Source organism: Scyliorhinus torazame, chromosome 22 (assembly GCF_047496885.1).
Source record: "Scyliorhinus torazame isolate Kashiwa2021f chromosome 22, sScyTor2.1, whole genome shotgun sequence".
In the NCBI taxonomy this organism is placed as follows: Eukaryota; Metazoa; Chordata; class Chondrichthyes; order Carcharhiniformes; family Scyliorhinidae; genus Scyliorhinus; species Scyliorhinus torazame.
Window position 1 is genome coordinate 94,264,507 of NC_092728.1, and position 27,899 is coordinate 94,292,405.

Here is a 27,899-nt window from a genome sequence, read left to right on the forward strand (position 1 = left end):
ACCCATCCTATCCAGGTGTTTGTCAAGATGCCTTTTGAACGCATTAATGTATCTGCTTCTTATGAAGTTGTGATGTTTACCTTTGCAGTCTACTGTGTCCAATTCAGTTAAACTAGTCACACCCATGCAAGCTTGTTTCCCAGTATATGACAATATGGCAATGATATTGCAAAAAGAAATATGAAGACTCTTATTTTCCTCATAACACGTAACCCATAAGTCCCTTGTAGGTCAGAAATCTGTCTAAATTCAGTGCTGAGTTAACCGGAGCTCTGAACGCTTTGTTCTTTCCTGCTTCTCTATTTTTTGATGAGGTTACTGTTGCTTACTATTAATTCCAGACCTGACAAATTATGAACAAGAGGACAGATAGGAACGAGGCCAGGATAGAGTGGACATGGAGAGAATGTTTCCACTTGAAGGAAAAACTAGAACCAGACGACACAATCTCAGACTAAAGGGACGATCCTTTAAAACAGAGATGAGGAGGAATTTCTTCAGCCAGATGGTGGTGAATCTGTGGAACTCTTTGCCGTAAAAGGCTGTGGAGGCCAAATCACTGAGTGTCTTTAAGACAGAGATAGATAGGTTCTTGGTTAATAAGGGGATCCGGGGTTTTGGGGAGAAGGCAGGAGAATGAGGATGAGAAAAATATCAGCGGAGCACGCTCGATGGGCTGAGTGGCTAATACTGCTCCTATGTCTTGTGGTCTTTTCCATCTCCAACCTCAGCACTTTTAACCAGCTGCTAAGGGATTTGCTGCCTAGTAGTGTTTTTCCCATGGGAAATGCCCAACGACTACACAGGTTGTCTTCTCAAGTGTGGTTGGCCATTGCAAACATGGTGGCGAACCTCCACCATCACTGCATGATGTCAATCTAACTTTAATAGCTGTAGAACCCCACATTCATAGAAACCAACAATACATTATAGCAGCGGCTTGTCAGTCTTTTTCATTTCAAAGGCTAGACTGAGGAGCAATAGTCAGTTAAAACAATCCATTTTCATCCTCCTTTCATGGAAAGAAACGATGTGCAGGGTTACAGGGAGAAGGCGGAGCAATGGTACTAAGTGAATTGCGGATTCGGAGAGCCAGGGTAGACACTGAGGGCTAAATGGCTTCCATCTGTGTTGTAACAATTCTGTGATCTTTCCCCCCCCATATCAAACTTTTGTGAATTTTGGAATACTAACACAGCATTATAGTTGAAACTGATAGATATTGGTAACTTTTTGTGTTTTTGAAGATGTTGCTGCAGGATGGTGTGCAATTCCATAAGTGTCAGGTGTCTCCCACTATTTCACCCATGTCCATTAGTCAAGCCTCAGCTCAGATGGTGCCAGCAAGCTTTTGAATTATGATGAATATCAATGTTCTCTGATTGTGGCTTAAGCCGGTGGTCACGCATATGCAGTTTCCCAACTCTAGGACTCACCAGAGTGTGGACACTGTTTTTCCCCCATCTCTGGTCCAATGATTTTGAAGTCAATTGTGGTATACCCACAGCGTTGCCTTGGCTGAAATCAGTAACCCAGCCTCCCAGTGCCTGCGTTATGATATGGCAGGTGGTAATTGTCAGGCTGCCCAAATTCCAAAGGGAAACTTCAATTTATTGCATGGAGGTATGTGCACTAAAGTCAGGAATAAGAATTCCAATACCACTCTTGGCGATTTTAAGTATCAAATTAAATCGTTTATTCTCAAAAAGAAACTTGAACACACAAGATTAAATTTACACAGCTAGAAGTTGGCCTAGAAACATTTCCCAAAAGTATTCTGCTCAGTTAAACTCACAACAAAATATCTCTTTGGGCGACAGTCCCTATAGATTCTTAATTTATAGAAAATCCAGTAATGTAACCACAAGACATCCACTGTTGTTGTAGGGGAGGTATTACACAAGGCGTCTCCCTCTCTCACTCGATAAAGGATATCCAAGATTTGTAATAAAACTTTTACTTTCTAGAAAATATATTTTAATCGGGGCCACCATAGCACTTCTAACAATTTTGACATAAAGGTATCATTATTGCCAGTTAACATATACTTATTTTATTCATATTCTGGTTTATTTCCTGTTAGCAGGAATGAATCCAAAAGAATCACTCGACACTCGGGTCTGCTCCAAACATCAAACAGTTTATTGTATTACACCGGCAAGGAGCAGGCTATTGGGAAACCCAGATACCTCTCCAATGAACAGAAGAAAGAAAACCATCATCAATTACAAATAGTTAGTTGGCCCACCTCAGCTGGACAGAATCCAATCATGATTATACATTGATTTTTAGAACCAATTAAATTGATTACTAGGCAGCTGGGAACGGTGTGATCATCTCATGGACAACCAGGGAGTTACTCATGGTCTCATGACATCTTCCAGATGCCCTTATCGACTGTCCTTGGGTCTTAGGCATACATGGCTCCCTTATCTTAATCTTGTTGCAGGCTGGTACCACTATCAGCATCCCACAAGAGCATTTGCTGATTAGGAACATTCTGTGTGTATTTGTGTGAGACAGCTCTTACAAGGAATGTGGTCAAGTTAGTTAGCTGGGTCCCATGATGTCTCTCAAACATTTCATTGCTAGCTATAATTATATATTGGTGTACGGTATATTGTGCTTTTAAAAATACACGTGGTTTATATAATATTCAAGGTGATGGCTGCGGAATTCGAAAGACAGTTTACAAAATACATGGAGAGAATGAGGAAGGAGATGAGAGAGGTTTTGAGTGTGCTGGTGGAGGAGGCTATTTCCCCGGTGACGATGGCGGTGGCGAGCGCAGTGGCGGAGGTGCGAGAGCAAGGGGAGGTGCTGAAGGAAGTGGAGGAGACGTTATTGCAGCACGGTGATCAACTTGCCTCGATGGGGAAGGAGATGCGGAAGGTGATGGACATTAACAAGGATCTGCGAGGAAAAATGTAAGACCTGGAAAACAGATCCAGGCGACAGAATTTGAGGATTGTTGGGCTGCCCGAAGGAGTTGAAGGACCGAGGCCGACTGAGTATTTTGCCGCGATGCTGGCAAAACTATTGGGGGAGGGTGAGGATCCCTCCCGATATGAACTGGATCGGGCTCATCGGTCGTGGAGGCCTGTACCAAAGGCGAGTGAGCCGCCAAGGGTAGTGACTCTGTGCTTCTGTAGGTACAGTGTGAAGGAGAAGGTCCTGAGCTGGGCCAAGCAGAAGCAGGTGGTGCAGTGGGCTGGAGCTGGTATACGTGTATACCAGGACTTTACGGTGGAGCTGGCGAGGAGGCGGGCTGCCTTCAACTGGGTGAAGAGGGCACTGTACATTAGCAAGGTGCAGTGCGGCATTGTATATCCAGCGAAGCTGAAGGGTGACTTACAAGCTCCAGACTTTTATTTTGGAACGGCGGAAGCAGCGGAGGAGTTTCGAAGGCAGAAGGACTGTGGCATAACTGAGAAATTGAGAATGGCCATGTGCCGATGTAACCTCATGACTGTATTTTCTTCTTTTTTGTTTCACTGCGTGCGGGTGTAGAGGCTAAAGGAGCCAATGTTGTATATATTTGGACAAGGGAAGTGATGAGACTTTCACTCGAAATGAGGGCTCTTGGGGTGCAGGTGGATATGCGGGGTTTGTGTGCTAAAAGGGGATTTCTGGGCTTTCCTAGGGCCGGGCAAGGGGGAAAAGGGACCGGGGCAGGGGCCTCCACGCTGGCTGGTTTAAGCTGGCCAGTGAACGGGAGTGAGGTGGGGGGAGGGGCTGCGGCCATCGGAGCCTGGCAGAACAGGGTCCGAGTGGTTTAGCCGGGTGGAAAGTTGGGGGGGAAGGAACCAAGGTTGGGGGGAGGAGTTTTACAAGAGGCAGTGGATGGGAGGAGTTGGAGACTGGGGGGGGCGGGGTACAACTCTTGGGTATCATGTACGGTACTCTTTCAGAGGTTGGATGGCGTTGAGTGTGGGGAGGGGGGGGGGGGGAAAGAGAGAGGGGGCGTGGACTCTATAGGTCAATGGTAACCATGGGCGGTCCCGGACTCCTTTTTCTATTTCTCCTTTGTTTTTGGTTTCCACCGTGGGAGGGTTTGTTTTATTGGATGCATATATTGACAGGTGGGCCGTTGTTTGGGGTGGTGGGAGGATGGGATTGTTAAGGGGATTGATTTTGTATTTGTTACCGTTTACTGTCTGTGGGTGGGGTGTAGATTTTGAAAGAAAATGTGAAAATGGAGAATAAAAACATTTTTTTCAAAAGGCTATAAAGAGCACACAAATTGTAAAAGTCAAAATAAAAACATCCACTTATTTCTTCATGTGTAATAGCGTCATTTTAATATAAAACATGAGCTGACCAGTTAAAACACTTCAAACAAGAGTTCCAGTCGGGTAGTTTAACACTATTTCAGATAACAAATGAAAATGATGAATCTTTGTAAAATCTGGTTTTGGGCAACATTTTATTCCATCAGGATACTCATGGAATTGGAAGGTCAATTCTTTTTTATCCTTGGCCAATCTCCCTAATGAGGTCAAAACATGAGGTAGCAATGTTTCTGTATAAATGCAAGTATTGTCGACAGTGTGCAGCAAAGGGTCAAACCTGGAACCTTCCGGAGTTAGCTTAGTTCCACTTTGAGCAGCATCCTTAATAACGATATCTCACTCTTCTTTAATCACAAAAGACACCCACTTCTTTTACAATAATATTGTCATTGCCTTAGCGGGGATTTATCAAACTAACCTTCAACAAAACCTTTCAATTGTGGCAGTACTAATTTTTCAGCAGTTGCCATTTAATCCAATTTTATTGCCCTTTTTCCATATCCAATTCTATTAATAGCCCTCGGTATGAAAATAATTTAATTTACCATTTTGTTGTTCTTGTTATAATTCAACATCTATGCCTTCTTTTTGTCAATAAATGGAAACATGCACTATGCACCCTCTGAAAATCTTTCATATGGTCAAGGATTGCAAAAATGGTTAAAAGGCAGGGTTAAGGCTCTGTATCTGAATACATGAGGCATTTGTAACAAAATGGATGAATCATTTGCATTGATAGAAATAAATATGTCTGAGCTGATTGTCATTGCAGAGACATGGTTGTAAGGTGATCAAGGCTACGACCCAAATATTGAAAGGTATTTGACATTTTGAAAAGACAGGGAGCTAGGAAAAGGTGGTGGGGTAGCTCTGTTGATTAAGGATGCTGTTAGTCCAGAAGTGAGAGGTAACTTTAATGTGAAAGAGCAAGATGCAGAATCAGTTTCGCTAGCGATAACAGGAAAGGTAAGAGATCACTTGAAGCAGTAGTTTACAGACCCCTTAATAGTAGAAGAGTATACAGGGAGAAATAAGTGGGCGTTTAGGAAAGGTACCACAATAATCAGGGCTGACTTTAATCTTGGTGTAGATTTGGTGAATAAGACTGGCAAAGGTAGCCAAGAAAATAAATTTATAGAGTGCATTTGTGACAATTTCTTAGAACAGTATATTCTACAACCAACAATGGAGCAGGATAATGAGGCATGATTACTCAATCACCTCATGATAACTGAACCTCTAGATGATTACGATCATAGCATGATAGAATTTCACATTCAATTTGAAGGGGAGAAGTGCGGCTCTAAGACTAGTATTTTAAACCTAAATGTTGGCTAATGTCAATTGGGGAACAAGGTTAAAAGATAGGACAGTAGAGATGCAGTGGCAGCCTTTTAAGGATGTATTTAATAACTCTCAGCAAAGATTTATCCTGGTGAGAAAGAAAGACTGTGAGAGGGATGCAACATCCATGGCTAAATAAGAAGGTTAAGAATTAATGGGCACGATCGAATGGCCACGCTGCGCCCGAAAAGCAGCGCGCCATGGCACAGCGGGGCCGATAAAAGCCGGGAGAGCCCGCATATGGGATCTACCCAGCTCGCAATGCCGCGCGAGATCCAACATGATCTCGCAGGACGTTGCGATGTAAATCCCGCCCATTGTGGTAGGATTAATCTTTTTGGCAAATCTGCATATTAAAGCGAGACAGCTAGTCTCACTTTAATGTGCAGATTCCGGACACTGCCAGGGTGCCAGGTTGGCACTACCAAGGTGCCAAGCTGGCATTCTCTGTGCAGGTGCGATCAATCCGGGTGCCCTGCATGGGTTTGGGTGGTGCCAGGGGACCCTCCCTTAGTGCTTTTCGGCTGGGGGTTGGGATGTTATTTAAAAACTACGTCCCAATCTCTCGCTACACTGGGGAGTTCCAGCGAGTGGAAACTGGGCTATGTGCGGCCTCGGCTGCACGTTCCCCGCTGAGGTCCTTATGCAACAGCTGTGAGCGCTGGGAAACACGTGGCTAAACACGCTCGCTATGGGACTTTGTTCTCAATCAGTTGAATCGCGCCCAACATATTTTTTGTGAAGAAAAATAGTCTTCAATAGTTTTTTGAAGAAGTAACAAGCAGGGTAAAGGGGAACCTGTAGATGTGCTCTACTTGAATTTACAAAAGGCATTTGACAAGGTGCGATGTCAAAGATATCACATGGTATAGGGTGTCACATATTAGGATGAATAAAGGATTGGTTAACTAACAGGAAGCAGAGAAAAAAGGAAAATTTATATTTTTTGGGTTGGCAAGCTGTAATTTGTGGAGCGGCACAGGGATCAATGCTGGGGCCTCAACTATTTCCAATCTATACCAATGGCTTGTATGAAGGGTCCAAATGTATATTAGCGAAATTTGCAGATGACAACAATTTAGGTAGGAAGGTAATTTGTGAAGGGGAGGTAGTAGTCTGCAAAGAGATATAGATAGGTTAAGTGAGTGGACAAATATTTATTTGGTAGATGGAATATACTGTGGGAAAATGTGAACTTGTCCACTTTGGCAGGAAGAATAGAAAAGCAGCAGATTATTTAAATGAAAAGAGATTGCAGAACCAAGAACCAGAGGAATTTAAGTGTCCTGGTACAGGAATCACAAAAGGTTAGTATACAAGTGCAGCAAGTGATTAGGAAGGCAAATGGAATATTGCTGTTTATTGGATGGGGAATGTAATGTATATGTAGAGGAACTACAGCTGTAGTTGTAGAGCTACAGCTGTAGCTGTACAGAGCCTCAGTGAGACCACGTCTGGAGAATGTAGTGTTTCTCCTTATCTGGAAAAGGATGTAATTGTGTTAAAAGCAGTTCAGAGCAAGTTCACTCAACTTGTTTCTGGAGCGAAAGGCTTATTTTCTGAATGGTTGAACAGGTTGGGCCTGTACCCTTTAAAATTTAGAAAAGTGAGAAGTGACCTGATTGAAACATAAGTGATCCTGGGGCCGATTTTGAGCCAGGGCTAACGGCCTGTGGGATCGTCGGCGCGGGTGGAAAATTCAGAAACACAATTCTGTCCGAAGAGATCCCGTTTCCCGATTTTCCACGCCCCTCGCCGGTGACATCACAAGGTTCACATCCACAAAGGGAGAGAACCTCATTTTAATGTTCACATGATTCCCCCCCCTCCCCCCCCCCCCCCATTGCCGACATGACGGTTTATAACAGCTATTTGAAGACGTGATTTAGTCGATGGGTTCTCTTCAAAGATGGCGTCCCGATCTCTGAGGAGACAGCCTTGCCGGCTCTATCAGGCCACGCCTCACCAGAGTGATGGCATAAACCCAGTCCATTTTTTGTTGACTCATAGGAGGCTCAAGATCTGGAGTGAAAACTGGGCCGTGCAGCTGGAGAGTTACACACCGGTCTTCAGTCTGAGCCCACATTTCAAAAAAGTATGTTAAGATGCCACCCCGAGTGGACTTGACAAGGTAGATACCAGGAGGATGTCTCCACTTGTGTGGGGAAGCTAAAATTAGGGACACTGTTTTAGAATAAGAGATAAGTCAGTGAAAGGATTGTTTTTTTTCTCAGAGGGCAATAGTCTGTGGAATTCTCTTCCCCCGAAAGCATTGGAAGCTGGGTTACTGAATTTAATCAAGGCTGAGTTACATAGATTTTTGATAGGCAAGGGTTATGGGAGGGCAGACAGGAAAGTGCAGACAGGAAATTGGAGTTGAAACCACAAATAGATCAGCCACGGTCTTATCGAATGGTGGAGCAGACTCAAAAGGGCCGAATGGCCTGCTTCTGCTCCTATGTTATCGAAAAACTACATAACCTAAAATGTATGTATGTACTATGTTGAGGAGAGAGGAAATGCCAGGTTGTGCCTTAGGTTTCTGGAAATGCTTTAGAGTTCAGACACTAAAGCTAATACAAAGTATTTTTTTAATGTTGCTGTATCCGAGATTTATATTTGTCACTATGTGATATGGGATAGTGTCTCATCTTAAAGTGGAGGGTGCAAACTGGAGAGCTGGGAGGTGGTTTTGGAAACAGGGTGTGCTGAGGTTAATAAATAATTTGCAGACGAGGACAGTGGTTTTGAAATCAATGTGTTGGGGGAATGATGAGTCAACAAAGCTCAGCAAGGGCAGTATTAATAGGTGGGCAGAATTTAGTTTGGAGTAGAATCCAAGCAATTAAGTTCAAGATAAGTTGGGGGGGTTATGCAGAGTGGACTCAAAAAGATTTTGACACAAAAGCATTGTAAGAAATCAAGACTGGAGGTGGTAAATGCACAGGTTTTGCAGGAGCGGTAAGTTAGAGGATGCAAATGTCGTCAAAAGTAATCCAGCAATATGCATTTAGTTGTGTATTTAATTGTGGAACTAAAAAGATTTCAACAATTATAGTAATGTGCATACACTACAGAAAGACAAATGTCAATAGTTACAATAATTTTATGTAGGTATTTTTGAGATGACAGTGGCAACAGTGGCCTTTCATATTCACAGTTACGGCCAAGTCATTCTGAAATGTAATAATATAATCTTTATTAGTGTCACAAGTAGGCTTACATTAACACTGCATTGAGGTTACTGTGGAAATTCCCTAGTCGCCGCATTACTTGTTTGGGTACAGAGGGAGAATTCAGAATGTCCAATTCACCTAACGAGCACGTCTTTTGGGACTTGTGGGAGGCAACCGGAGCACCCGGAGGAAACCCACGCAGACACGGGAGAACGTAGACTCCGCGCAGACAGTGACCCAAGTCGGGAATTGAACCCGGGTCCCTGGCGCTGTTAAGCAACAGTGCTAACCCCTGTGCTACCATGCCGCCCCGTTAATGTTAAGGCTGTGCAGTGTAATCAGTAGCAAAATTTGAAGTTTTATCATGAACTAGGTTAGCTACATTACATGGAACATTACCCGTTTCAAATCAAGTCAAAATTAAAGAGCCCAGTATCAGCACCTAGTAAAAAGGCAGATTGAAAGATCCTTGGGAATTCATGAATAAAACAGAAATGCAGAAATAAACAGCATATCTACTGACATCTGGAAAAATAAGTATATCAACGTTCTGGGTGGAGTCCTGTCATTGTAGGACCACAGATTATGACACATGAACACGAAAGCTACAAAATGTCAACATTTCTCATTTTGAAAACATAAGCAGCAATATTATTACAAGGTGTCTTAAGCATGAGTAGAGGGACTTCCGGTTGCGGCGATGACCAGCTAAGCCGCACGTTTCGGCGGCTCCAGCTTAAACGGACCTTCGGACTCTTTTAAGAGCCCCAACGGGAAATTCTTTCGTGACGAAACCCGGTGTGGGGTGAGGCAACAGGGAGTCCCCCCCAGCGGAAAAGTAAAATATCGGCGGCGGCGGCCAGGTCTCGGAGAATCCTCGAGGACAGCGGCAGAAGAAAGAAAGGAGCAAGATGGCGTCGGAGGGAGCCCAGGCGACATGGGGACCGGACCAGGACGAATTTTTAAGACGGTGTGTGGAGCTGCTTAAGAAGGAGGTGCTGGCCCCGATGCTACAGGCAATCGAGGGGCTTAAAGAGACACAAAAGGCCCAGGAGATAGAGCTCCGTGTGGTGGAGCAGAAGGTAATGGACAACGAGGACGACATCCTGGGCCTAGCGGTCAAAATGCAGACACACGAGGCTCTCCATAAGAAGTGCACCGAAAGGATTGAAGTCCTGGAAAACAGATCAAGGAGAAAGAACCTCCGGATCCTGGGTCTCCCCGAGGGACCTTTTGGAAGGTCTAATGCAGGTAGGGAATATACAGTGAATGGTAGAACCCTCAAGAGTATTGAAAGTCAAAGAGATCTAGGAGTACAGGTCCACAGGTCATTGAAAGGGGCAACACAGGTGGAGAAGGTAGTCAAGAAGGCATACGGCATGCTTGCCTTCATTGGCCGGGGCATTGAGTATAAGAATTGGCAAGTCATGTTGCAGCTGTACAGAACCTTAGTTAGGCCACACTTGGGGTATAGTGTTCAATTCTGGTCGCCACACTACCAGAAGGATGTGGAGGCTTTAGAGAGGGTGCAGAAGAGATTTACCAGAATGTTGCCTGGCATGGAGGGCATTAGCTATGAGGAGCGGTTGAATAAACTCGGTTTGTTCTCACTGGAAAGAAGGAGGTTGAGGGGAGACCTGATAGAGGTATACAAAATTATGAGGGGCATAGACAGAGTGGATAGTCAGAGGCTTTTCCCCAGGGTAGAGGGGTCAATTACTAGGGGGCATAGGTTTAAGGTGAGAGGGGCAAGGTTTAGAGTAGATGTACGAGGCAAGTTTTTTACGCAGAGGGTAGTGGGTGCCTGGAACTCGCTACCGGAGGAGGTGGTGGAAGCAGGGACGATAGTGACATTTAAGGGGCATCTTGACAAATACATGAATAGGATGGGAATAGAGGGATACGGACCCAGGAAGTGTAGAAGATTGTAGTTTAGTCGGGCAGCATGGTCGGCACGGGCTTGGAGGGCCGAAGGGCCTGTTCCTGTGCTGTACATTTCTTTGTTCTTTGAGTGGAAGGAGCTGATGGTGGGGCTTACGCGAGCACGATGCTACGCTCGCTAATGAAAGCTGAGGCCCCCTCGGGCCCCTTGTAAGTGGAAGGGGCCCACCGGGTCCCTGCGAGGAGGCCAAAGGCTGGAGAACCACCTAGGGCGATGATCGTGCAATTTCACCTCTTCAATGATAGAGAGGTGGTTCTGAGATGGGCCAAGGTACGAAGTAGCAGATGGGAGAATGCGGTGATACGAGTGTATCAGGATTGGAGTGCGGAGGTGGCGAGAAGGAGGGCGAGTTTCAATAGAGCCAAGGAGGTGCTGCATAAGAAGAAAGTGAAGTTCGGGATGTTGCAGCTGGCGCGATTGTGGGTCACGCACCAGGATAGACATTACTATTTTGAAACGTCGCAAGAAGCATAGATCTTCATTCAAAAAGAGAAACTGGACCAGAACTGAGGGACTGATGTTGGAGGGGAAACGGAAATTCTGATGTATAGAGGTGTAAATTGGGGAGGGGGGGCACTGAGAAATGTGGGCGCCGGGGGGGGGGGGGGGGAGAAGAAGAGACACAGGCGGGGGACGGGGAATGGGAGCAGGGCGGTAGGGGGAGCTGCGCCATGGGGGGGCGTGATGGCACTAGAAAGCGCGGGGTTTCTTTTTCTTTTCCCGCGCCAGAGACATGATGGCGGGAAGATAGGCGCAAGGAGGATGGGAGCTCCTCACACGGGGGGGGGGGGTCAAGGAGAGAGCGGGAGAAGCCGGGGTCAGTTGAAGTCAGCTGACTTTCGGAAGCAATATGGGGGGAGTAACCATGCTAGATGGGGATCTAGCGGGGGGAGGGACAACTGGGTTGCTGAAAGAGAAAAGGTGGTCGAGGCGGGAATGCGCCGCCTGAGGGACGGGTGGGTGAGCGGAACCGGGACGTGGGACTGGCCCAGAGAGGGTGATGGCTAGTCGAGAGGGGAGGGGGGCGGGCAGCCCCCCAGTCCGGCTGATCACGTGGAACGAGAGGCCTAAATGGGCCGATTAAGAGGGCCCGAGTGTTCGCGCACTTAAAGGGGCTGAAGGCTTCAAGAGACGCATCTGAAGGTGGCGGACCAGGTTAGGTTAAGGAAAGGATGGGTGGGACAGGTGTTCCACTCAGGGCTGGACGCAAAGAATAGAGGGGTGGCCATACTGGTGGGGAAACGGGTGTCGTTCGAGGCTAGGAACACTGTAGCGGACAGTGGGGGCAGATATGTGATGGTGAGTGGCAGACTGCAGGGAATGGAGGTCGTGCTGGTCAACGTATATGCCCCGAACTGGGATGATGCAGGTTTTATGAAGCGGATGCTGGGACGCATCCCAGACCTGGACGTAGGAAACCTGGTAATGGGGGGGGGGGGGGACTTCAACACCGTGCTAGACCCAGGGTTAGATAGATCTAGATCCAGGACCGGAAGAAGGCCGGCAGCGGCCAAGGTGCTTAGGGGGTTTATGGACCAAATGGGGGGGAGTAGATCCGTGGAGATTTGCTAGGCCACTGGCCAAAAAGAGTTCTCCTTTTTCTCCCACGTCCATAAGGTATACTCCCGGATAGACTTCTTCGTTTTGGGAAGGTCACTGATTTCGAGGGTGGAAGGAACGGAGTACTCGGCCATAGCCCCACATTGGGTGGATCAGACCATGCCCCACATTGGGTGGATCTGGAACTAGGAGAGGAGAGGGAGCAGCGTCCACTCTGGCGACTGGATGTGGGATTATTGGCGGATGAGGGAGTCTGCGGAAGAGTGCGGGAATGTATCGAAAGGTACCTGGAGGCCAACGATGGTGGGGAGGTCCGAGTGGGGGTAGTATGGGAAGCGCTGAAGGCGGTGGTCAGGGGGGAGTTGATCTCCATCAGGGCTCACAAGGGGAAAACAGAGGCCAAAGAAAGGGAAAGATTACTGGGGGAGATTTTGAGTGTGGATAAAAAATATGCGGAGGCCCCGGACGAAGGACTATACAGGGAGAGGCGACGACTCCAGACGGAGTCCGATCTGCTGACCACAGGGAGGGCTGAGGCACAGTGGAGGAAGGGACATGGGATGAGATATGAATATGGGGAAAAGGCGAGTCGCCTGTTGGCCCACCAGCTTCAAAAGAGGACAGCGGCGAGGGAAATAGGGGGAGTTAGGGATGAAACGGGAACCACGGTGCGGAGAGCAGGGAAGGTAAATGAGATGTTCAAGACCTTTTACGAGAGGTTATATAGGTCCCAACCCCCGGAGGGAAAAGAGGGGATGCAGCAGTTTCTGGACCAACTAAGGTTCCCGAGGGTGGAGGAGCAGGAGGTGGCAGGCCTGGGGGCGCCAATAGGGGTGGACGAGGTGACCAAAGGGCTGGGGAACATGCAGGCAGGGAAGGCCCCGGGACCTGATGGGTTCCCGGTGGAATTTTATAGGAAATATGTGGACTTGTTGGCCCCGCTGCTGGTAAGAACCTTTAACGAGGCCAGAGAAGGGGGGACCCTACCCCCGACAATGTCGGAGGCGACGATATAACTAATCCTGAAGCGAGATAAAGACCCGCTGCAATGCGGGTCTTATAGGCCTATCTCACTCCTAAATGTGGACGCCAAGTTGCTGGCAAAAGTGCTGACAATGAGGATAGAGGATTGTGTCCCGGCGGTGGTGCACGAAGATCAGACAGGGTTCGTAAAGGGGAGACAATTGAATGTCAACGTGCGACGGCTATTGGGGGTGATAATATTGCCCCCAGCAGAGGGGGAGGCAGAGATAGTGGCGGCAATGGATGCAGAGAAGGCATTTGATAGGGTAGAGTGGGAGTATCAATGGGAGGTGCTGAGGAGGTTCGGGGAGGGGTTTGTCAGCTGGGTTAAACTCCTCTATGGGGCCCCAATGGCAAGTGTAGTCACAAATCGGCAAAGGTCGGAGTATTTTCGACTACATAGGGGAACAAGACAGGGATGCCCGCTGTCCCCATTACTGTTCGCGCTGGCAATTGAACCACTGGCCATAGCGCTGAGAGACTCCAGGAAATGGAGAGGGGTGGTTAGAGGGGGAGAGGAACACCGAGTGTCACTCTACGCAGATGACCTACTGCTATATGTGACGGATCCAGTGGAGGGGATGACAGAGGTTATGCAGATATTGAGGGAGTTTGGAGATTTCTCGGGATATAGGCTTAACATGGGGAAGAGTGAGCTTTTCGTGATACATCCTGGGGACCAGAGTAGAGGGATAGATGGCCTGCCGCTAAGGAGAGTGGAAAGAAACTTCCGTTACCTGGGGATTCAGATTGCCAGGAGCTGGGGAACCTTACACAGACTCAATCTGACTCGGCTAGTGGAGCAAATGGAAGAGTGTTTCAAAAGGTGGGATATGCAGCCGCTGTCACTGGCGGGCAGAGTGCAGGCGGTTAAGATGATGGTCCTCCCGAGGTTCCTATTTGTGTTTCAATGTCTCCCTATATTGATCACTAAGGCCTTTTTCAAAAAAATAGATAGTAGCATCATGAGCTTCGTGTGGGCAGGGAAGGCCCCGAGGGTAAGGAGGGGGTTCCTGCAACGTAGCAGAGACAGAGGGGGACTGGCGTTGCCGAATTTGGGCGACTACTACTGGGCCGCCAACGTGGCGAAGATCCGTAAGTGGATGATAGAGGGAGAGGGGGCGGCGTGGAAAAGGCTGGAGATGGCGTCCTGCAAAGGAACGAGCTTAAAAGCGCTGGTGACGGCGCCACTACCGCTCTCCCCGAAAAGGTTTACCACGAACCCAGTGGTGGCAGCAACATATAAGTATCTGGGGGCAATGGAGGCGACAGAGGGGTGTGTTGGGAGCCTCGGTGTGGTCCCCGATCAGGAACAACCATAGGTTTGCCCCAGGGAGGTTGGACAGAGGGTTCCAGAGCTGGAACCGGGCAGGAATTAGGAGAGTGGGAGACTTATTTATAGATGGGACGTTTGCGAGCTTGGGAGCGCTAGAGGAAAAGTATGAGCTGCCCCCGGGTAATATCTTTAGGTATATGCAGGTGAGAGCGTTCACGAGACAATAGGTGAGGGAATTTCCGCTGCTCCCGACACAAGGGATCCAGGACAGAGTGCTTTCGGGGGTGTGGGTCGGGGAGGGCAAAGTGTCCGAAATATACCGGGAGATGAGAGAAGAGGGGGAGGAGCTGGTAGAAGAACTGAAGGGAAAATGGGAAGAAGAGCTCGGGGAGGAGATTGAGGAGGGTTTGTGGGCTGATGCCCTAAGTAGGGTAAATTCCTCTTCCTCGTGTGCCAGGCTTAGCCTGGTCCAATTTAAGGTGCTACATAGAGCACACATAACGGGAGCGAGGTTGAGCAGGTTCTTCGGAGTGGAGGACAAATGCGGGAGGTGCGGGGGAAGCCCGGCGAACCACACACATATGTTTTGGTCGTGTCCGGCACTGGAGGGGTATTGGAGGGGAGTGGTGGGAGTGATCTCGAAGGTGGTGAAGGTCCGGGTCAAGCCAAGCTGGGGGTTAGCTATATTTGGGGTAGCGGATGAGCCGGGAGTGCAGGAGGCGAAAGAGGCCGATATTGTGGCCTTTGCGTCCCTAGTAGCCCGGCGTAGGATTTTACTCATGTGGAAGGAAGCGAAACCCCCCGGCGTGGAGGCCTGGATAAACGATATGGCGGGGTTCATAAAACTGGAGCGGATGAAGTTTGCGCTGAGAGGATTGGCTCAAGGGTTCACCAGGCGGTGGCAACCGTTCCTCGACTATCTAGCGGAACGTTGGGGGAAAACAGATAGCCAGCAGCAGCCCAGAGGGGGGGGTAAATTGTTTGTGTTCTAGATGGGGTGAGGGGGCGGGGGGGGGGGGGGGGGGAGCACTATTTCGTGTTATTTTGTTAGATAACATTGTTAAAATAAAATAGTGAACTATCAGTTATCATGTTACCGTTTTTGTTGATTAGTAAGGGGGAAACATTGTGTTCAAAAACTTTAATAAAAATATATATTTTTTAAAAAAGCATGAGTAGAGGATTAGAGCAATTCTAGTTTGCCCTGATCTCAGGTGAGATGGTTGTAATCTTTGACATTTGGATATCTACTTAATCAGATACAAAACGCGAAATTAAAGACACAAGTACACACAGCGGTTAGATGGCTGTCCAGCTTATCCACGATTAAGAAATCTTTTCCTTTTATCTCACACTGACCTTTAGTTCCTTCAACTTTCTCCCATCTCCATTTTCCCCTCAATTTGGTTGTCCTTGGATCTCAAGATACTTGCATTTCTATAGTGCTCCACAGAAACAGGAAAGTATCAAAAGTGCTTTGTACTGAAGGAAAAAAAGTTTTACTTTCACTCACCTACAAAATTATCGAAGTAACATCTGATCAACAGTCAAAACTATTCAACTTGAAATACTTTAGAACATTTTGAGAAATGTGGCAAGTAGTTGTGTGATTCTGGATTTAACATGGTCCCTATTTTCTAACTTATTTAAAATGCTATTTTCACAGGCCTGTATTTGGTTATTATTTAAATTATAGAATCCGTTTAATGGATTTTCATAGTTATAAAAACAGTATGCTCATAATTTGACTTTTAGTCTGTCAGGATTTGCCTTTAAGATCAAACTTCCAGGTGCACAATTAAAATAAGTCTATAGGTGAACAATAAATTGGGTCCCTGATAGTTCAGTGTGTTACCCTGTGAGCAGCTGAGACACACAGATCAGAAAAGTTGTGAATTTAATTCCAGTTCAATACTAAACTGGCCAATTCCGTTAAGGTGGCAGAGTCGATGCCTCAGAACCGGAGTTACTGAAGCAAAAATCAGTGGGAGTTCCAGCTTCTAATTCTTATTGGAAAAGCATCTTTGTGGGTGCCTGATGGAGAAAGGTTCAGGCTAGCTGCAATACTGTGAAAATTAAAAGTAGTTTTTCGTTTCCTGTTCATGCAAAGTTAGCTTATCTCAGCCAGACTGGTTGCTTGGTTTCTCCCTGGGCTAGGGAGGGGAAATACTAACGAAGGATCCTGGTTAAAATGCCCTCAGATGCTCATTTTGATTACTCACCTGTAAAAAATAGGGAATTCACAGATTTTGACTCCATCGTAAGAAAGACAAGGGCACCCCAACCATGGGGACACCATCACTTCCAAGTTCCCTGTCAAGTCAGATACGATCTGGATTTGGAATGTATTGCTTCATCATTGCTGGGCCAAATTCCTGGAATTCTCTGCCCAACAACATGTGAGCATCCTCAGCATCAAGGGCTGCAACATTCAAGGCTGAGACACACCAGTATTTTCTTAATGCATTTAGGAATGGACAAAAAATGTGGCCATGCTAGCATTTCCACACTTCCAGAATAGATTTTTAAGAAATTGCAACCTGGGCAATTTACCAGAGGGTGGATTCATCAAATGCCACCAAGAAATAGAGATGGAATAAAGTTGGTAAGTAAAGGAAATTAAAACAGGCCAATCTTACACGTGTACATATATCCCGTTCCGTATTACTGCAAAACATTTGGTTATCTGTTCCTACCATATGAAGTGCTGCACAGTTCATTTCTGGTCACATTTTGTTACCAAAGGAGGTAGAACTCTGTACCTGATTGCAGTCTTTCAATAGCTCAGCCTAGTAGTGGTTTCCCATGTAAACCTCGACAGCAAGTGCAGGAGAGCTATTTGCTTGCAGGAGGGGGGCATACAACCAAATCCAATCCTGTTACGGCTCAAGTTTCACGTACACATGTTTTCCAACTGGAATGACAAAATAATGACCAGGAGCAGGAGTCTTTATTGATATCCCCCCTCTCTAGTAAAGGGCGAAACCAAGTGGGGAATCTAAGCTTCTTTAAAATAAATTTAGAGTACCCAATTATTTTTTTTAATTAAGGGGCAATTTAGCATGGTCAATCCACCTACCCTACACATCTTTTTGGGTTGAGGCCCATGCAGACACGGGGAGAATGTGCAAAGTCCACACAGACAGTGATCCGGGGATGGGATCGAAACTGGGTCCTTGGCACCGGGAGGCAGCAGTGCTAACCACTGCACCACCGTGCTGCATCTAAGCTGCCAGTCTGGTTGAGATCAATTAACTCAGCATGAACTGGGAATCAAAACTGGACAATCAGTTGAAGAAAACAAATTTAGAGTTTTCAATTTTCACTTAAAAGCTCTGCAATTTCTATTTAAATTACTCCATGATGTTCTCATTTGCCTTGCTAGGAATACAATTTAAGACAATGCAGATACAATTTAAGACAATGGAAATGTTAGAAAACAATAGGATCACACATGGGAGGAGAGGGGAAACTATTAACAGGATGTTTCCATGCTGGAACTGAAAAATTACAGGATTCTAGGAGTAAAGTGGCCATTTTCAAAAAGCAACCTCAGTGGAACTACCATTTCTGGTTCTATATTCCTACCTCTAGCAGGAAATATTGTACCTTTCACTATTTAGTATGCAATCTCAGTTTGTGCAGCAACATGGTGAAAGTCAACATTTAACTCAACCTGCTCTGAAGAAGTCATACAGACTCGAAACATTTATTCTGTTTCTCTCCACGGATAACATGACATTGCAAATCCCCCTCTGGACTGGTGGAACTTTGCATTGCAAATTCACCCCCCCCACCCCCTCCCTCCATCCTGGATTTGTGCAACTTTGCATTATGAATCCAAATTTTCTGTTTTATTTTTACCTCAACCAAGTTGTCAAGTGAAGTATGAAATTCTATTCTTCTTTCATATCACACATATGGTTTTCCCATCATCACTTTTCTTACAACTCAGCCAAGTGAAGTCATCAGACAACAAAGTAGCCCTGAGCAGCAATCAATGTAACAAGATTAGCAACAAATTATAAAGAGTAGCTCGATATGTCTGTAATATTGTATTGAAGTACTTGTCCACATGGCTAGTAGTATGTAACGGCAGATCCCCTTTGTTTTTATGCAATGCACTTTTAATTTTTTCATACTCTTTCCCAGTGTAAAAAATGAACACCCCCCCCCCCCCCCACTCCACTTTCACTAATTTGCCCATGCATTTAAAGACTGCAGTAAGTAATCCCTGCATCCAAACTGGTCCCGCAATCATTCACGTCCTGACTCAATCATGTGGTCAACCAAAATGATCTGTAAATCAGTTTGATGTTCACGGAAATGATTTTGCCACGAGCTGTTGAATCGATCATAGCATAGACCGTCAGGAATGAGACTGGGCGAGGTGCTCTTTCTTATATTGGAAAGCTCAATCACCAGTAAAGAGAAAAAAGATAACAACGCTGGCTCATTTACTAACATTCCAACATCCGAGTTAGAGGTTGTGGAATCAAGTCCAATAATGGACTTGGGCACATCACCTAGCAGACAATGTTCAGGTTGTCAAAAAGATCTCATGGCACTATCCAAAACAAAAAACAGGCGAATATCTGTCTCTCCCAGCAAATAAAACACAAGATAGAGCAACGGCAATGTGCAATAATGTGTATCATTAAACGGAGGTAAATGTTGAGTTTACATACACTAGAGGGGAGAATCCTTTGAGAGAGATTTCAGAGAAAATTAGGTTTACATCTAACTATTGATATACCTGTAGTTGTATAAAATCAAATTAAAAGAAAAATAAGACAGTATATAATGAACAACCGATTCACTTGGGCTTACTACACAACCATTAAACTTCCCCATATTACTTGGACATTTATTAATTTACTGTTTGTAACACAGTCACAGTGCAGAAGGAGGTCATTCGACCCATCATGTCTGCACTGATTTGGTTTGATTTGATTTAGTCACATGTACCGAAGTACAGTGAAAAGTATTTTTCTGCGGCCGAGGGAATGTACACAGTACGTACATAGTAGGCAAAGAGAATAATCAACAGAGAACATTGACAAATGGTACATCGACAACAGTGATTGGTTACAGTGCGGAACAAGGGGCCAAATAAAGCAAATACATGAGCAAGAGCAGCATAGGGCGTCGTGAATAGTGTTCTTACAGGGAACAGATCAGTCCGAGAGGGAGTCGTTGAGGAGTCTTGTAGCTGTGGGGAAGAAGCTGTTCCTATGTCTGGATTGGCGAGTCTTCAGACTCCTCTACCTTCTGCCTGATGGAAGTGTCTGGAAGAAGGCAATGCCTGGATGGGAGGGGTCTCTGATAATGCTGTCTGTCTTCCTGAGGTAGCAGGTGTATATAGAATCAATGTGGGGGTGGCAAGCTTGTGTGATGCGTTGGGCTGAGTTCACCACACTCTGTAGTTTCTTGTAATCTTGGACCGAGCAGTTACCATACCAGGCTGTGATGCAGTCGAATAGAATGCTCTCTTTCGCACATCTGTAGAAGTGATCTGGCTCTTAAAATGAGCATTATAGATTAGTGTAATTCCCCTGTGCTTTCATGGTATCCCTGCACACTGTTCAGTGCCCTCTTGAATGCCTCGACTGAACAGGTATCCTTGTTTGTTCACAAGTTGGCCTCTGTATTTGCCTCACTTTGATCCCGGTGGTTATAAAGCTTCATCAGCCATCTTCAGGAGATGGTAAGGCAGTATACAAATGCAATCTCTATTTCCGAACGGAGGGAATTCTCTGTTAACCTGATTGTGTCTAGAATCTCTGCGACTGCTTGGAGACTGTGGACTGGTCCATATCCAAGGCCACGGCAGCTAACCTGGACGAGTACGCAACAACTGTCACAGACTTCATCAGTAAGTGTGTCGAGGACTGTGTACCAAAGAAGACAATACGGGTATTTCCCCAATCGGAAACCCTGGCTCAACCAAAAGGTTCACTCCCTGCTAAAGTTCCAGACGGAGGCGTTCAAGTATGACGACCCTGACCTATATAAGAAAACAAGGTACGACGTACGGAAAGCCATCAGGAATGCAAAACGACAATACCGCATCAAAATAGAGTCCCAGGCCAACGACACTAACCCACGACGACTATGGTAGGGCCTACACAAGATCACAGGCTATAAAGCAAGGCCAGGCGGAATATCTGGGGCTGGAGCATCCCTACCCGATGATCTGAACAAGTTGTATGCCTGCTTTGAGCAGTCACCCACCACAATAGACCTGGACACACCCATCCCCACTATTACAGCCTCAGAGGTAAGAGCTGCCTTCTTGAAAGTGAATCTGCAGAAAGCGACGGTCCCTGACCGAGTCCCTGGGTGAGCACTCAGAGCCTGCACAGACCAGCTAGTGAGTGTATTCGCAGATATCTTCACCACCTCACTCCTCCGCTCTGAGGTCCCCACCTCCTTCAAGAAGACCACCATAATGCCAGTACCAAAGAAGAACAAGGTAGCCTGTCTCAACGACTACCGGCCGGTGGCCCTAACATCTGTTATCGTGAAATGCTTTGAGCGGCTAGTCATGAGCCAGATCACTGCCAGCCTCCCAGACGGTCTCGATCCATTGCAGTTCTCCTATCACCGCAACCGGTCCACTGCAGACGCTATCTCACTGGCTCTGCAATCGTGGGGCTGTTTAGCACAGGGCTAAATCGCTGGCTTTGAAAGCAGACTAAGGCAGGCCAGCAGCACGGTTCGATTCCCGTAACAGCCTCCCCGAACAGGGGCCGGAATGTGGCGACTAGGGGCTTTTCACAGTAACTTCATTTGAAGCCTACTTGTGACAATAAGCGATTTTCATTTCATTTTTTTTTCCATTTCAACACTCGAACACCTCGACAACAAGGCCACCTATGTAAGACTGCTGGTCATAGACTACAGCTCCGCCTTGAACACCATTATCCCAACAAGACTGATAACCAAACTCCACAATCTTGGATTTGACCCCTCCCTGTGCAGCTGGATCCTCGGCTTCCTCACCAACAGACCGCAATCTGTCAGGATAGGCAACAGCACCTCCTCCACAATAGTCCTCAACACCGGAGCCCCGCAAGGATGTGTGCTCAGTCCTCTACTGTACTCCCTATACACCCATGACTGTGTGGCAAGATTTAACTCCAACTCAATCTATAAGTTTGCGGACGATGCGACTGTGGTGGGCCGTATCTCAAATAACGCCGAATCAGACTACAGGAGGGAAATAAATCACCTGGTTGCATGGCGTACCGAAAACAACCTCTCTCTAAATGTTGGAAAGACCAAGGAACTGATCGACTTCAGGAAGAGCAGCACGACACACACTCCAGTCTGCATCAATGGCACCGAAGTGGAGATGGTCGATAGCTTTAAATTCCTGGGCGTCACCATCACCAACAGTCTGTCCTGGTCCACTCACATTGATGCAACAGTCAAGAAAGCCCAACAACGTCTGTATTTCCTACGGAAGATAAAGAAATTTGGCATGTCTGCATCGACTCTCACAAACTTCTACAGATGTGCGATAGAGAGCATCCTATCCGGCCGCATCATAGCCTGGCATGGCAACTGCTCAGTCCAAGATCGCAAGAAATTGCAGAGTGTGGTGAACTCAGTCCAACGCATCACACAAACTTGCCACCCCTACATTGATCCTGTATACACCTCCTGCTGCCTCAGGACATAATGCAGACAGCATTATCAGAGAACCCTCCCACCAAGGCATTGCCTTCTTCCAGAGCCTCCCATCAGGCAGAAGGTACAGAAGTCTGAAGACCCGCACATCCAAACATAGGAACAGCTTCTTCCCCACAGCTACAAGGCTCCTCAACGACTCCCTCTTGGACTGATCTGTTCCCTGCAAGAACACTATTCACGACGCCCTATGCTGCTCTTACTCATGTATTTGCTCTGTTTGCCCCCTTGTTCCGCACTGTAACCAATCACTGTTCTGTCAATGTACCATTTATCAATGTTCTCTGTTGATTATTCTTGGGTCTACTATGTACGTACTGTGTACGTTCCTCAGCCGCAGAAAACTACTTTTCACTGTACTTCGGTACATGTGACAATAAATCAAATCAAATATCAAATCAAATCTTAGCCTATCAATTAAATGTAGGTCATTGACTCCCTTCCCAGATATTTTTGGCTGCAAAGTGGAATGGGAAGGCAGGATCAGGGGAATCAACTTAACCGCATCACCTGATAAGTGAGAATATGTGCAGACAATCAACAACATCTGAAAGGCATTAAACGTTGGAGCAGCAATAATGTGCAGTAATATGTATCACAAAGATAAATGGTGAGTTTACATATTGCTACAGGGAAAATAAGGTTACAGCAAAAACCACATTTACATCTAATGATTTATGTATAATTTTATACAATTATATAATTTACACATAGATTTACATATTTGTAATATTTATATCTTCTGAAATTGCATATTGTGTACAATATTGAGGCCTAGTCGTTCTTTTTCAATGGTGATGGACAAGTGACCAACACAAATTTATTTGTAAAAAGAGGTGAGGGACACAGAAATTCCTTAGACAGCACCTTCCAAATCCATGGCCATCTAGAAGGACAAGAGCAGCAGATACCTGGGAAGCCCACTCCTCCAAGTCACTCACCACCGTGACTTGGAAATATATTGTCGCTCCTGCACGGTCACTGGGGCAACACCCTGGAACTCCCTCCCTAACACACAGCGGGTGTACCTAGACCTCAGGGACTGCAGCGGTTCAAGAAGGCAACTCACCACCACCTTCTGAAGGGCAACTAGGGATGGGCAATAAATGCTGGCCTAACCAGCGAAATCCACATCCCGTAAATGAATTTTTAAAAAAAAGTTCATTATTCTTCATGTTAAATTTATGAACACACAGAAGACTCACTCATTTATTTCAAAAAGTATAAACTCAATGCACAATTTCTGGTCTGGGAGCCAAAAGACGTTTTGGATTTAATGTGATAACCTTTTTACCGATCATCTTGTTTTTATGAGGTTCTGTATATAAAAGGTCACTTGTTGATTCTTTCAGTGACAAATGCTTCTGTGTGGAAGAATAAGGTGCCTTTTTCTCACTCACTGTATATCTGTACAATATCCATCTGGTTTATTTCAGCAGCAGGGGTGATTGTGGTTGCTGAATGCTGAACAACCTTACGCACCCAATCATGATGGAAAATCAGATTGTCATAAGATTGAAGCACATGCAAGTAATCAATTATTTCCATTCCCAAAGCAGTATTATGGTCCAAATAAAAGGCACAAAATAATTACAATACGGCAGAATATGAATAATCTTGCAATTTATTCCTAGCAATTCAACTTCTGTAGGTAAAAATGCCAGATTTTACCATACTGACAAGAGGTAAATTCAAAAAGGATGGATTTATAATTGAGCTTTCTCTTGACATCCCAACTGAGATACTGACCATTGAAAAACACTGCAGCTTTAATATAGGGCTGTTAAGACATGAAATTAACAACATTTCTGGTTACACTGAAGGAGAAATAAAACAAAGCAGGTTTTCAACATGGAAACTGTGAATGAAGCCTATTTCACAGTATTAGATAATACTGTCTACTGCTTTGAACAAATGTGTAAGCAAACCAGCATAATTGCACTTACTTACACATTTAATAAGCCAAACAATCAAAATAACAAACCTGAGAAAAGTGTTGCTACTAGTTTGAGGCTTATTCACCACTGAGGACACAGACTGAAGTTTTCAATGACAATTGAAAAATAATGAAATTATTTACAGCATCCAACTTAGGTTTGAAACAAGCCAGTCCCATTAAAAACACACTGCAATAGCTCTTTCATTCCCATGTGAGTAAATGGAGATCATTGCAACATTTTCAGTCATTTGAGTATTCACAAAAATAGAAGCGTAGCACATACATTTTTTAAGAAAACATTAGAACAGAAGCAACAATTGCCTTGAAGAATATCGTTTTGTTTCCCGTGGTTGAGGGATGTTAGTGTCAGAATCAATCTCTCACAGGTCAGGTATAACTTGATGCACAGTAAAGCTCCTGCTGCCCCAGCATTGGTGGAAGAACACACCTTCAACAATGTGGCATTTTTTTTCCAACTCATGGGTGTAGCATTGCCAATTAGTATCCAAATAATTGTAATTTTGTGCAGTCGGTCCATGTTCAATACTGTTCAAAGGACTACCAGACAGAAGGCCCTTTGGTCCCATCAACCTGGATTGAATTTGAACCTACTTACCTAATGCAAGGCCACCCAACTCTCTAAATGTAATTTCCCCCCTAAATTACGGGACGCATCAATGTACCAGCCAGCACAGTACTGATATGGTCAAATTGGAGTAGGAGAGAAGAAAAATGTGTGAATGTTTACAACAGGAAAAAAAAAATACTGGAAAAGCACAAGTGGCGAATCAGGATTTAAGGGTGGTTACCATGGGTCCCACTATTGTGAAATTCCTGAAGTAATCTGATCATTTTTCCCCTCTATGCCTTTGATGTCCCTCCTTGCTTCTCAATACTTCTTCTGCCCTTTTCTCACTCTCATTTTCATCTTTTTCATATTGCATATTTGTTTCCCAACGTCGTTTCATGGTTCTGTTTCAGGTGGGGTGAGGGCACAGTGTGGAGAGAAGCAAAGATGTGACGGGTGACAGATACACAGCAGAAAAACCAACAAATCAGAGTAGCCATCAGTGGGGTCTGATCTGAACAAAAATTTGGCAGCAAGACCAGAACACTCAAAACATAGAAGCGGGTTAGAAGGGAAGTGACAATGAAGAGAAAACGTAAACTTGAGCAGAGGATTAAATGGTGGATGGAACTGGTAAGCAACCAGAAATTCAAACAGCATTGGAAATTCCCATGAGCAAACAGCCACAGTGCAGCGTGCAGGTTCATTAACAGTACTGTTACAAAGTTTAACCACTGGAGTGTACAGAATATAACTGTAGTGCACAATGGATGAGGGGAATACTTTATACAGGAAAATATTTAAAAAACAATGTTTGTGATTTACTTTTCCATTTTAGTTTCCTGCCTCCAATTGCAAGGGTACAATGCTCTGGATATCATCTCCGAATACCCGAATACTCTTCCTCTGTGAACCTAGACAATCATAACAGGCCATACGACAAGTGAGGCATCCCAACCAAACCCAATTCCATCCTTAGCCAAGTTTCACATGGATACATATCCAGCAGGGGTCACTGGACAGTAGTAAACGGGAGCAGAAACCCTCAGCTCCCCTTCACCCTTTAAACACCTTTCCCCCCCCCCCCCACCCCCCCACTCCTGCTGTTTTCTTTCTTCTCCCTTACCTAGGCTGCTGAGATCAGCTAACTCGGTACAAACTAGGTACTGAACCTGTACCACATGCTGCATCTATCCACCAAGTTGAATGACTGCTGATTTATGGTAAAAGATAACAATGGAATTGCCTCTTCCCTCAAATGTGAGTAGAGGAACATTCCTCAGGTGGGTACTTTATCTTCGCTGCTGTAATTCAAAGCATTTTTGAAGAACAGTTGAGTTTTCTTTCCTTCCAACTGTTTGTTTTTAAAATGAAGGAAGTGGCCCAAACAACTTAATTAATTGAACTTAAAAAAACTATCCGTTAGTTTTTAAACAGTTTCATTAAAATAAAAAAATCTGTCCAACAGTCCCCAAAGCTCAATACTCACTCCTCTCAGAATACTGCCTACATCAGCAAAACAGGTCGCCATGGTTATTCCCCATTCTCTCCTCAACTGTTTTGCCAACAAAGCTGAATATTGTGTAGTGTCTTGTTCTACATGGAAGAGAATGATGAAAAGGATGTCAAATCTTAAGTTCAGTCCAATCACCATGCTAAATAAAATAAAATCTGCTTGATGAGAAACTGGCACTTTTTTGGGCCTAAGATGATCAAAAAGGGATTTCTTTTTCTAAAAATATCGCCTGTTGTTTCATGCAAAGGTTGCATTGCCTGTCTGGGGCAGATATAGTTCCGGTCCCTAATACAGTACCAGCTTAATTAATAAATAACAAGGCATTGGCAATATCAGTCTGTTGACACGTCACAGCTATGAACGTATTAGCTTTTTTGTGATTCGTTAAAGCAGAAATGCTAACTGTGTTAAGATATTTAAACCAGCTATTTCTTTAAGTGATTCTTTTAGTTACTGGCACGCATTCCATTCTGTCCATCTATTCCGCTTGGAGAGCACCAGTTCCAGGAACAGAAGATTGGACACTTTTCCATTTAATAAACAGAACAGGTGATCTGCACAACCATTCCAGGTCAGCAGACTTCAAAATCTGCTGAAAACTTGGCAAGATAGGATTTTTTCCCCCCTTACAATATAAATAAAATTTAGACTTGTTCCTTGTCTGTTCGCCACAGTTGCTCCTTGGCCTCAGATGGGAGTGTATTGAAGAGATCGTCCTCGACCACAAGGCCACTTCGTTTCAGTAACCGGCATTCTCCCAGCTCCACCGGGAGACACTCTAGTCTGTTTCCGCGAAGCTCCAGTTGTGTTAAACTTGTCAGCTCACCAACCCGTGACGGCAGTGATAACAGGCAGTTATTCCCTAGGTTTAGAGTCCGGAGCTTACGACACTGGAAGAGTTCAGGTGGCAGGGTTTCAATCTGCAAGACGGGAGTCAGGGGTGGTGCGGTGAAGCGAAGAAAGGAAACAAAAAAAAGTTCAATATTTTAACAGCTGCATTTGCTGAACTGAAGTAGCCATTTATTAAACGTGTGTTTTTTTAAAACAAAAGTTTGTTTATTTAGAGAATACCAAAGATAGTTTTGTCAAGTCTCCAAGTTTTATCTCATATTGTAAACATTAGAAATTTTGGGTAAGTAATTTTTACTTATGGCAATAGAACGGAAGACATGCAATTAAACTTCAAAAGGATTTTTTTTTAAACTTACTTCTTCATGAAGGGGTCCTCCAGCAAATCATTTGCTAATTTTAGTCTATGTTTGATGCCTGAACTGCATGCATGCACAGAATATGAATAAAAATCAATGCAGAGGAAAGTAATATTAGGTCCATTTGGACAGCACCATAAGACATAGGAGCAGAAGTAGGCCATTCAGCCCATTGACTTTGCTCCATCATACAATTAGATCAGGACTGATCTGATATGCCTCAGCTCCACTTTCCCACTTTATCCCCATAACCCTTGATTTCTTAACTGATTATAAATCTGCCTATCTCAGCCTTGTACATACTTAACGACCCAGCCTCTACAGCTCACTGCGGTGAAGAATTCCACAGATTCACTACCC

General features: G+C 45.2%; 1 protein-coding gene across 2 annotated transcripts in view; it reads right to left on the bottom strand.

The window, feature by feature from the left end:
* The window catches only part of LOC140399231 (volume-regulated anion channel subunit LRRC8A), a 98,158-nt gene that overhangs the window by 22,271 nt on the left and 47,988 nt on the right, over positions 1-27,899 (bottom strand). Inside the window, exon 4 of one of the 2 annotated variants that reach the window (XM_072488628.1) lies at positions 23,915-27,251. The exons of the other annotated variant lie outside the window; for it this stretch is intronic. Within the exon in view, the coding sequence (XP_072344729.1) occupies positions 26,976-27,251 (276 nt within the window). The 3' untranslated portion in view covers positions 23,915-26,975. Of the gene's footprint in view, positions 1-23,914; positions 27,252-27,899 lie in introns of those variants that run through there. 2 annotated transcript variants of the gene reach the window in all.